Source organism: Chaetodon auriga, chromosome 12 (genome assembly GCF_051107435.1).
Source record: "Chaetodon auriga isolate fChaAug3 chromosome 12, fChaAug3.hap1, whole genome shotgun sequence".
NCBI lineage: Eukaryota > Metazoa > Chordata > Actinopteri > Chaetodontiformes > Chaetodontidae > Chaetodon > Chaetodon auriga.
The window spans coordinates 19,095,599-19,107,709 of record NC_135085.1 but is presented as its reverse complement, the minus strand read 5'-3'; the positions used below and the strand labels follow the sequence as shown (position 1 = coordinate 19,107,709).

Here is a 12,111-nt window from a genome sequence, read left to right as displayed (position 1 = left end):
GCCAAAAATATTCAGCTTACAATGGTTCAGAAGGAGAAATGCTCCAAATACTCACATTGAAAAAGCTGGTACAAGCAAATATGAAGCATTTCCGCTTGAAAAGTGACTCAAACACTGAATAATTATCCAAATAGCTGCCAATTAATTTTCCGTCTGTGGACCGATTACTTGATCAACTTAGTGTTGCAGCTTTAGCCGTAGCTCCAGAATGTTCTCGGGCTTCTGTCAGCGTCATGTAATGCAAGGCAGTCCTTCAAAAGTGAAACAGCTCACCACAGTTTGAGTTTGATTCATGAGTTGTTAGCTTTGGTAGCTCAGCTTATGATTTGTTTGGTAATGTTCTGTGCTCCTAAATTTTTCAGAGCCAGTGCAGATCTGCTCCATGGAAAATGCATCACTTTTGTGTGTATATGTGTGAGGGGGATGAGCGGTGAATGGATTTTATTAAACATGTATGGAGAGAGCATGTGTATTTATAGCCCGCCACTGTGTGTGTGTGTGTGTTTATATGCTGTGAGACAGCAGTCATCTGGAGTGTCCATGTGACTGGAGTGGAGAGACAGTGGGAGGGGGGGGGGGGCTTGACCTCGGACGTGTTTGTACTCTGTGTGGCAGTGTGTCGATGTGTCTGCCTTTAGCTGAGATACATTTAAGTTAAACCAAGAGTAAAAAAGAATCCAGATTCCTCCTCTTGTCTGTGATATGAGCAGAGACTGGCAAGAGCTGAAAGGGCCTCGCTTATATCCTGCCAAGTCTTCTGCTACAAAGAAATTGGGTATCTGTCAAAGTTTTGAGAAGTTGAAAGCATTCACCCCAATCAGAAATCAACTCCTCATGAATGATATGGTGGTGCTTTCGCTCGCACAGCAAATTCTGAAATCTAACGCTCTGAGAGGACTTTCGTTTCTAGCTTAAAATTGAAACAAAAAAAGCCTTCATCTAATTGCAAAGTGAACAAGCTTGAAATGACACTTTTTTTTTTTAGATCACTGTTCACAGAAGCTTGCACAAGAGTGTCAACCTCCATTTCAAATGACCCTTTGCTACTAATTTCCAGCTAAAAAGAGGTAGCAACTGTTCCTGGTGTAAATGAGATGTTAGTGCGTTTGCAGTGGGATGCACAGATGGAGCTCACGGTGGAAACACACGGCAGCCGCTGAAGAGCATTTACTACTGCCTGCGTTTGCCAGACTGTGCATGGTAATGTACAGTCATGGATGTCTGTGTAGTAGAGTGGCGCTTGTTATTGTTGGATTTAACAGCACTCAGGCTACACACATACACACTCAGAGAGAGAAAACACTTTCTGCTCCATTAATGCGTCTGCTGTAGAAATGTCACGTGTGCTAATGGTCTTGGGACTAAACTGAAGCTCTGGAAATGGGTCATTGTAAAAGTTCACACGGCCCTGTGTGTGTCTAGAGCAGTATGTTTCATCTAGCTGTATAGTGGTGGGATGAACTGTGTGTGTATGTGAGTGTGTGTGTGGCTGCAGCAGCAGGCAGACTGCTGGTGATTAGGAACAACAGGGCAGAGTTCAGCTCAGCGAGTGTGTGGAATGCTAATCCACATTGTCATAAGGCGAGCTTCAGCCTGACAAAGGACTGAAGACATAGGGGCTGTTTGTGTGTGTGTGTGTGTGTGTGTGTGTGTGTGTGTGTGTGTGTGTGTGTGTGTGTGTGTGTGTGTGTGTGTGTGTGTGCGTGTGTGTGTGTGTGTCACAGAAGCCACCCAGATAAGAGAGGTGCTTGATTATTGTAGATCAGGACTGAGTAACGGCATCATGCATGTGTTAATAAAGCGGGGGGGGGGGGGGGGGTGGAAAGGTGGAATGGACGAGAGAGAGAGAGGGAGAGATGTGCGACAGGCTAAGAGGAAAACAGCTGTGTTGAAATGTGCAAACGTTTGCACCTGCACACATTCATTAAGGAATAGAGAGCGCAGAGCAGCAGGAATAATGAGCAGGGGCGTGTGTATGCGTGGGTGCGTGCGTGCGTGTGTGTGGTGGGTGGTGGGCGGTGGATTTAAGCTGTCAACTGTCAGGTAAACAGACAGGAATTACAGGGGGAGACACAAGGAACCATTAGTGGAACACACACATACTGTACATGTATGTATGTTCTATATGTGGATACACACACACACGCAAGCATGTAAGCACTCAAACAGTATTGTGTACACACACACACACACGAACCAACATAATCTCACAGTTTCTTGTGCTCCTTCTCTCACATACACACATGTGCTCATACTCACACCATCACACACACACACACACACACAGACCTACCTTTTAATGAGCTGTCACTTGTCTCATCATGTGATCAGCACATGAAAGACCTCTGGATGACCTGGTGTTCATGTCAGTGTGGCTGCACACTCTCCCTCTGTCTGTGTTTGTCTCACACACATAGACACGCACACACTTGTGCAGGGGGGAATGACAGATTTTAGGTCGGGGCAGTGTAGTAGTGGGTGCCATCAACACACACACACACACACACACACACACACACACACATTGAGGCAACCTTGATATTGGAGGGAATCCAGCCAACGAGGACCCAGCTCGCCTCCACACCACTGCAGTGGGTTTATTGTTGTTTCTGTCAATTCAACCTTCCCTCTATCTTTGCACTCTCCCATCATCCCACTCTCTCTCTATCTCTCTCTCTCTCTCTCTCTCTCTGTGCCTCCCCTTCACTACCTCCCTCCCTCGCTCCCTCCCACCTTCCCTCCTCTTCAGTGCTGCAGTGCTGCCTTCTGGAGAAAAAAACCAACCACAGGCGCTCGTAAACAGACGAGCCCCCTTCTATACATACGCACACACATGCACCTGGCAACGCGCATGGCTCCAGCCTATTACATTTGCATGCACATACTCATTCATCCATGTCCTTGTAAATAAGGGACTCTCCCATACACAAAGTACACATGAATTCACACACCCACACAAATCAGGAATAGTAGTAGGGTTTTTTCTTCTATGTTATTCTCATGTTTGTGTGTTAAGGTCGGAGCCGGAACCAGAACATGTTTAGCTTAGTTTAAAAGCATAAAGCCCGATAAAGAACAGAGGCAGGGCAAAATGGCGAGCTGGACTCTGCTCAGAGTTCATAAATACTAAATACTACTCACACCTCTAAAGCACACCTATTAACAGGTATCTCATTTGTTTAGGTCATAAAAATACAGAAACATCAAAACAAATGTTCGTAATTTGAGAGGGAGTTACAGGTAAATTGTGAGTACAACTTAAACTAGCGTTTATTTTTATTCATTAATCTTTTTCTTATTTTTGGGATTACTTGATTAATGATTAATTCTCTTGAAATCTCATAAAATAGTGAAAATTGTCCCTTACAATTGTCCATAGCCTAAGGTGAAGATATAAAACAGAAAAAAAGCCACAAATCCTCCCAGTAGAGTAACTATTTTGCCTCATGAATGAGTGAAACCATCAGCCTTCTCAAATTCCCCTAAACTGTCCCTATAAAGCTATAAAGGTCTTGTGTGGGTGAAGTTGTTGCTTGCATGCATTGGTATTCAAGCAGGGCAGTTATGGTCAATCAATAAAATATCTTCTATATTCTAAATTAAAAAAAAAAAAAGATAAATGTATTTTATGAGATGTAAGTGAATTATTGGTATTTATGGAAATAACATTGGCTAATTCTGCTAACTAAAGCCGTTGCTAGGCTATTACCCAACATGAATGTTAGGTGCTAATAGCTAGCTGTCACAGTAATCTGGCTGTATTTTCTAAGGCTGTTTAGCTCTGGCAGTAATAGTGTCTCTTAGCCAATACAGTGTAGAGGAAAATCTTTATGTTCGGCTGATGAAAGGCTGTCTGTTTATTATGTCCGCCTCGGCGTAAGTGCATTCTGTGGATAAACGTTTATAGATGGCTTTAAAAGGCTAAGAAGTCAATTATTGATGCCTGCTACTACCTCTGTCTCACTTTTGCCCTTCTTTCTGCTCTCTGCGTGTGCACTCTTCTCCTCACTGAATCCCTTCTCTTCCTCCATATGCTGTTTTCCTGTGCTTTCTCCTCCTCCTGCCTTCTCTCCTCTCTATACCTCCACCTCTCTGTCTGGTGCTGTGAGCTACTGAATGGTTCATATGGCGATGTTGGTAGGTCTTGTTCCTCTGGTGCCCGTGCTACCTGTCAGTTCAGCTGAGAGTGTGTGTGTGTGTGTGTGTGTGTGTGTGTGTGTGTGTGTGTGTGTGTGTGTGTGTGAACTGCAGGCAGCCTGTGTGTAGTGTCAGGCCTGTCTGCCGCAGATAAGCATCAACTCCATCAGCTTGTGACCTCTCGCTGAGCGTGTCCTGGATTTGCTCAAAAAACACACACATGCACACAAACTCAGACACACATGGGCACACAACTAGAGACAGTGCCAGCAGTATTTACTGAACACACACGGCTCAGAGGGTACGAAGCTGACACAATCAGTCATAAACATTCAACAGAAAATACGTCTTCGCATTGAGCAAAAGGCTAACTCCAGCCATGCTGCATGTATACCAGTGAATCACACGCAAAGGCGCACATAATGACAGGCCATGTTGTAGCCATGCTGACAACAGGCCTGGCTTTTTCTTGTGTTTTATTCATATGATTTCCTCAGCGGGCTCATTCAGGCTCTACTCTTGGCTAATCCATTTTCCTGCTGCCTTCATTTTCTCTGACGCTGTATCACGGTCGACTCGGGCCCATAGCTCACTCTCGCGGCTCACTTTTAATGCCATTTGTCTCCATTTTCTATCTCTCGAATGTCATTTGTCTCTATTTCCTATCATTTAAATGCCTTTTGTCTCCATCTTTCCCCTCTATGACCTTGGTGCCACTTGTATTTTTTTCCTCACCACTTTTTTCCTCCTGTTCCCACGCTCCCTGACAGAGTGCGTGCATCATTTTAATTGTTCAGCGTATTCTAACAAATGTATGCTGCGCTCGATTTTCTCTTTCTCAGCTGTGTTTAACCTTGGTGGTGTTTGTCTCCCTAACCGCCATCTCTTTTCTCTGTTTGTTTCAGAAGGCAGCAGAGGAGGAGGAGAGCCAGGTGAGGAAATCCACGGCAAATCTCTGCTCCCCCAACAGCAAGTTGGCCGACGGCGACCCTTCGACAAAGGTCAGTCGCCGGATCCCTCCCCGTATCCATCCATCCACCCCATCTCTCCATCACCTCCCACCGCTCCAACATCCCCTTGTCTCTTCCCCCTCCCCCTCCTCTACACACAGGTCAGCTCTCAGGGTCACCACCCCCACCCTGACTGACAGACACACCCCCTGTTCACCCATTCATAGCGGCACGCTTCTCCTGACCTGTCAGGAAATACACTCATACAGCTGCTGAAAGGCTTTGCTCTTCACCTCCCCCTATTGCAGCACACACACACACCGACTTTACACACACAGGGAAGAAGCTTTTTATCATGATTATCTTTTTTTCTCCAACCCGTGCACACACAGACACACACACACCCATGCACACACACACACCCATGCACACACCCACACCCACACACATACTCAGCTGATGCCTGATGGATGATCCCTCATCCACATGTATGCATGCATATATTAGCTTTATTAGATTATGGCTCCAAGAGCGCCATGTGCAGTACAGCACATTCCCTTCTCCTCCTCCTGCTGCGTCTCTGCATGTGGTCATGTGTATGCATGTCTATGTGTGCGTGCGCGTGTGTCTGTGTGCGCATGTGGGCATTCATCTGATTGCCATTGTGATTATTCATCTGCAAAATCATATGCAAAGATCAATAAATGTGGATGGAAGATGCTGTTCTGTGCCTTTGTAACCGTAGCACAATAGCTGAAAAGACAATGTTGCTGTGGTGTGTGATATTTATGTGTGTGTGTGTGTGTGTGTGTGTGTGTGTGTGGGGTTTTTTTTTTCTCAGGGGAAAACATCTCCACCCACTCTGGTGTTCAACCGTCTTTTCTCGGACATCAAGGAGGAGCCAGGACACCCCACCCTGGTCCATCCCAGGTACTACACCTTTTTACTCTAAACAACACCAGTACAGCATTTTAGGGTCGCAGCTAAAGGATATTTTCATTATCGATTCATCAGTGGGTCACTTTTTCAATTGATTGTTAAAAGATAGTGAGAAATGGCCATTACCTGTTCAAAAGTCTGTGTTGTCTGACAAACAACTTGAAGATATTCAATTTACAGGTATAAAACAAATCATCACATTTCAGAAGCTGAAACCAGACAATCTTTGGCATTTTTACTTGAAAAATGACTCAAACCTGTAATCATTTATCAGAATAGTAGGTGATTAATTCTCTGTTGATCAATTAATCGTCACAGCTCCAGTGGTTTTTATGAATACATTTTTTTCTGTCTTTAGTAGTTTGGTGTCTCTGAGAACATTAAAAGCCGTTTAAAGTGCTGTTTTGGGCGTGGGTGGACTTTGCTAAAAAAAAAAAAAAAAAAAAAAAAAGCATCAGTCAATACTGAAGCTGTTCAGGTTGGCCCGGCGTTATCTTTACAAACCTGCTCCCTCTGTAATTACCGCAGTTATGTTAAGTTTCACTTTGACTTCCGCTGCTTTCTCAGTAAATGAAGTTCAGATCCCCAGTTTGTTAGCACTGCACTCCCTCTCCTGCTCTGTCCCCTCCTTGTCCTCTAGCCTTCGTCACACGTGCCACTCCTCCCTCCCTCATTCCCTTTTCTTCCTTCGTTTCCTCTCCTCTGGTTCTCTGATCCTCCATCCCTCCTCGCAGCATACCAGACTGTGTTTGGAGATGGCGCACTAATAGCTCACACCGTAATCTGACCCAGATTAGAACATGGAATTAGATGGTTTACGGCGCCACGGCAAACATGTCTCACCGCCGTCAGGCCAGACGAACTGGCAGGATTAGAGTTCTGGTCACCTACCACCATCACATGACTGCTACACGCTCAAACTGGTCAGGACTCGCGCAGACCAGTTTAGTGCATGCCTTTTTGCATTGCAGCGTTAGTGTCAGTGAACCGCTACAGCCAGACGTCGTGCTAGACATCCACAGCACTTAATGTCGTATTTTGGTTACAACCGACATCCATTAGCGGTACACTTGTCAAATACCAGGCAGGCTTACATTATTCAATCACATCTTAGGCGTTTCATGTGAAGAGGTTTCAGATTCCCAGTCAGGCGAGCAGGCGGTGCTGCGTATCCAGAGGAGAGGAGGCAAGGCTTGGTTGGTAGTGCTGTAGTTTATCAGGCAGAGTCCCACTGAGCTGTCATGCTTAACCTAGTTCACAGCTCCAGCTCCTGCTCTGTCTGGAGGGGACTGCTGGTGGGGGAGGGGTTCCGAGCTTCTCTCCTCTCCTCTCTTCTCTTCTCCTCACATCTCCTCTCCTCTATCTCTGTCTCTTTCTATTTTTCTCTCCTCCCTCCCTCCCCACCATGCAGCCAGGAATAGACAGATAGTGTTGGCTCAGTGACTTCAGTGCATCTCCAGGCACTATCTCCCTCTCAGTTGTGCCCACTACCTGGACATTTGTGATAAGCCGAAGGTCTGTTTAGACTGAGATCCTGTAAACACATGATAAGAAATATCCATATTCCACATTGTGTTTTCAACTCCTGTCTTCAGATGGTGCACTTACTGTAGGTTAAAACAGCCACCAAATGACTGGTGTCCTATGACTCTGATTCAGCTGTGTTTTATTGCTGTAGAGGTAAAAGGGCCATATAATTTAGTGTAGGAGTGTATATTGCTTTATGTATATCAGCATTGCAAAGTCCATAATGTGTAACATTTTATGATCTTCACTGCAAAGAGAGAAGTATGTGAAAGGTGACAGTGTTATTATGACCAGAATAGGAGAATCAAAGGCGAAACAATGCTTGAAATTAAATTAATTAATATTGCTATTTAGTGCTATTGCATGGTCAGTATTTTTGTTTCAGGGTCAACATTCATATGGATTTATCTGCATCTGAACTCAGGTCAGTGTTTTAATGTCTTCTCTCTTTATCTCTGTTTCTCTCCCAGTTACTACCTGTACACATACGATAAAATGGTGGCTCCCAACGTGTCTCTGCGGAGGGAGGCGGAGATGAGCCCTGAGGTGTTCGGAGCGCTGCTCAAACACCACTACAGCCGCAGAGTGCTGGGCCACGACGAGCCACCCATGGGTCAGTAATGATACACACAGTAATACACACTTGCATTGACCCAACACGCAATACACTGAGAGACAAATGGAAAGACTTTAATTGAATGTGCATACGTGCTGTAGTCATGCTAAATTCCATGCGTACACCACCGTACCACACTGATCCAGATATTAGACTTGGATAACACATATTCATCCCCATCATTTTTTTCCTAAACCAAAGCAATCAAAACTTTATTTTCTAGCTACATTAACCAACACGAGACTGCAACTCTAAGTGAAATTTCATGTTCAGAAATCAACTTCATGTGATGAACTGCTACATAACTGACTCCCATAATTTTAGTGAATGTAAGATAATGAGGAAAAAATATGATAAAACAGTATTAATTTCGTGTGTGAAATTTATTTTAGACCTCTGAGACAGTAGCTTGAGACAAAATCTTACCCCAAGCCTTTTCTGTTTGAAAGCTCTGGGTAGAAGCCAGCGAGTGGCCCTTGAATTAAAATTTTATTTTTGAATATTAATGTTATCTGGATTCTGCTTAATTTGATACTAGAACCAATTTCAGATTAACGGATTTCCATAAACAACCAGATCTGGTCACTGAATGTTAATATTTGATAAATACTCGTGTGTACGCCGTATGTACATTAGACGCACAAACATGCCTCACACATGGATACTATAAATACATGAGCCACATACAGCAAGAGCTTAACATACAAACAACATAAGCAGAAGAGACATGCAAAACATGTAACACACTCAACAGAAGAGACACGTGCTTCCTGTAAATGTACAACCTGCAGTAAACTACCATCCAACACACACACACACACACACACACACACACACACACACACACACACACACACACACACACACACACACATTCATGCACACACGCTTAACATTGCAGCCTGCAGCGATGCACATAATCATGCACTGACCTTCACATAAAGACTCTGGGGGCACCTCACTATTGATGAACAAGGGGTGGAAATGGCAGTGACCTCCTCTCCACACTGTGTGTGTTTTCATGTGCACTTTAAAGTGTGTATATTAAGTGTGCATTAATAAGATAAGACGTGTATAGTGTGTGTGTGTATGTATATATATATATATATATATATATATATATAGACAGAGTGAGAGAGAGACAGAGAGGGAGACAGGAATGGTTTCCGTCTGCCATTATTACGCCACGTCTGACTGCCAGGCTGTCTCTCTCATGTCTCCCAGGCGTTTTGCTCCCCTTTTTCTTCTCCATCCAATCTGCTTCTCTTCCCTCCATCCACCCTCTCTTTTTCCTGGCAGCTATCTTCACATCCTCTCTGAGTCCGTCCTCCGTCTGCTCCCGCACTTCCTCTTCCATCCATCCATTCATCCATCCTTGTCTCTTTCTTCTCTGGCTCCCTTCATCTACGCCTCCCTCACAGTCTGCTGTCACTTTTTCCCCTCCTCCCCCCCTCCTCCTCCTCCACCACTGCCTTCTCCTCTTTTTTCTTTTCATTGAATGCTTTCCTCTCCCAGTCTGTCTGTGTGCCTTTCACTCTCTCCCTCCCCTGCTTATTTCTTTTCTAACCACCACCAAATGACCCACTCCTGTTATTTGTGTGCTTTCACTATCGTGTGTGTGTGTGTGCATGTGTGTGCGCTGTGCAGAGCATCTATGTGGTTTTGCGTGTGTGTACGCGCATGCGCAAACCAGCTTGAGTCAGTAAATGAGTGTCTCTCCAGTGCCAGACATGCTGTGTACAGAGCATGCTGCTTCCTGTCACACACATACTGTGTGAATACATTAGGCTGGTAAACAACCCACCATTCTCATGCTCCGAGTCCCTCTCTTTCACAATTTCTGCTCAATCTCTTTCCGTCTCTGAGCTTATAACTTCAAACCATCCCTCTTTACTAGCCTACACATGTCCCACTGCAGCATCTGCGCACATGTGTCTGTGCGTGTGAGAGTGTGGCACCGCCTGTTTGATGTTTTTCCCATGATGTACACCTCAAAGGCCACAGTGAAGGAACAGGCCGGAGTGTGAGCAGAGGAGGAGCCCACGCAGAGTGGCGCAGCTCCCACACAAGGCCCTTTATTCCTTTCTATTCTCTCTCTCATGCAGAGAGTTTGCGTGTGTGTGTGTTTGGTTCCTCGGCTGTTGCCATGCCATGCTTGTGCTTGCGTGTGCGCTCACGCTGAGAAAGAGGTGTGAGCTTCTGTGAGGTTGTGCGAGGGTGTTACTAAGCGTAGGCGGGCGTGTACACCAGCTCGGCTCGCACTTCCTGTCTTTCAACCACCTCCTCTCCTTTCTTTTCTTTTTTTTTTTAACTCCTTCCTTCGTCCTCCTCTTCCTCCCCTCTCAGATCTTCATGCGTCGCCTCCCGTCTCTGCTGGCGCCGAGGAGGCCAAATCCCAACGTGCCGCTGCTGCCGCGGCCACTGAGCGGGAATGCCAAACCCAGGCAGTTTCCATGGAGACAAGCAGCCCGAGCTGCAAGAAAGCCGCCCAGAACCCCGCCCACACCCCTCCTCCTCTCCCTGCGTCGTTGTTGTCGCCGGTAACGGAAGTAGCGGCTAAGGACACGGGCTCTGCCACGAGCAGCGCTGCAGTGGTGGTGGGGGGGCTGGAGGACGACAAGGACAGGATCGTTGTGGAGATCATGCAGATGTACAGCAGGCAGCAGGAGAAGCTCAACTCCACCCTGCACAAGCAGCTGCAGCTGGAAATGGTGAGTTGGCGGTCAGAAAGAACAAAGACCAAGATAAATGAGCCCCCGACTAAACCGTACCTGTCCTCGCCTATTAAAAGTGTCCTTGACGTAGACGTGGAGGTGATGTTCACCTTCCACCGACCCCTCCATCTCTCCCTCCTACCGCCTAAAAAAAGCCTTTTCTGTCCAAATGTTGGTATCAGATGGTTCTGCAAGTCAGCACCCCTCCTCACCCCCACAATGCTTCACTTCTATGTAACATATTATTAAAACTCTCCAGTTTGAGCTCAGTTTGGACATATGGTAATAGAATCGACCTGTATTATAGTGGAGTTCCCATCTCCTGCTGAGTTTAAATCCCTCCAATGGGATGTGGACAGAATTGCATTTGTATTCTAATATTAGATATTCACCATAAGAAAATACTGGATACAAAATGTCTGACAGAATAAAATGTAAGCAAGTTGTGCTTTTTTTGTGAAAATACTAGATATACGTCACACTTTTGTTTGGGAGTCTGTTCTCGTTTCCTACTTTTGTCTTTTTTTTGCCCTTGACCGCATCCGTAATCCCACTGAATGTGTTCAAGGTCAGAGGTTACACAGTTTCGGATTCTGTCTGAATTTGGGCAGCAAGGAGGCATAAGCAGCAGAAGCTTGCATTCAAGTCCCTTGTGGTATCAAACATCTGACCTCCCTGTGGAGGGGCTGAAATGTAAAGCATTTTTCTCTACAGGGGTCAGTGAAGTATCACATTATTATTGTTATTTCCCTTGACTTAGTTTCTGTGTCTCCAGGAGCTGGAGGCGTTGCGCGGGGGCGAGGCGGCGAGGCTACGGGAGCTGAGCGCCGAGCAGCGGGAGCTGCGCTGCGAGCTGGAGGCGGTGCACAGCGAGCAGGCGCGGCAGCTCAGTCAGGCCCGCCAGGAACAACTGGAGCTGGAGACCCGTCTGGAGCAGCTCAGACAGCAGGCCTGTGCCTGCGAGCCGGGGGCACAACGCCAGCAAGAGGCCCACTACACTGCACAGGTATGGAGGGGAACACATGCATGCACTGATTTGGGCATTGGAAACCGTCTGAGTGAATCACAGTGACATATACAGTATGCACATTGGCTTGCATCACATCATGGCATGAATCTTTTGTCCTCAGTAAGTTCCTTGAATTGCAGGTCAGCTCTCAGTAAATACCAGCAGTATGTTTGGACCAGTGGGTGTTGACTAAATGTAAAAAATATTTTGAGCTCTCTG

At 45.9% G+C, this 12,111-nt stretch overlaps 1 protein-coding gene across 1 annotated transcript in view; it reads left to right on the top strand.

Moving 5' to 3' along the window:
* Positions 1–12,111, top strand: part of skila (SKI-like proto-oncogene a) — a 35,271-nt gene that overhangs the window by 18,467 nt on the left and 4,693 nt on the right. The window contains exons 3-7 of the mRNA XM_076744449.1: positions 5,043–5,138; positions 5,929–6,017; positions 8,024–8,166; positions 10,516–10,880; positions 11,659–11,889. Of these exons, the coding sequence (XP_076600564.1) occupies positions 5,043–5,138; positions 5,929–6,017; positions 8,024–8,166; positions 10,516–10,880; positions 11,659–11,889 (924 nt within the window). The remainder of the gene's footprint in view (positions 1–5,042; positions 5,139–5,928; positions 6,018–8,023; positions 8,167–10,515; positions 10,881–11,658; positions 11,890–12,111) is intronic.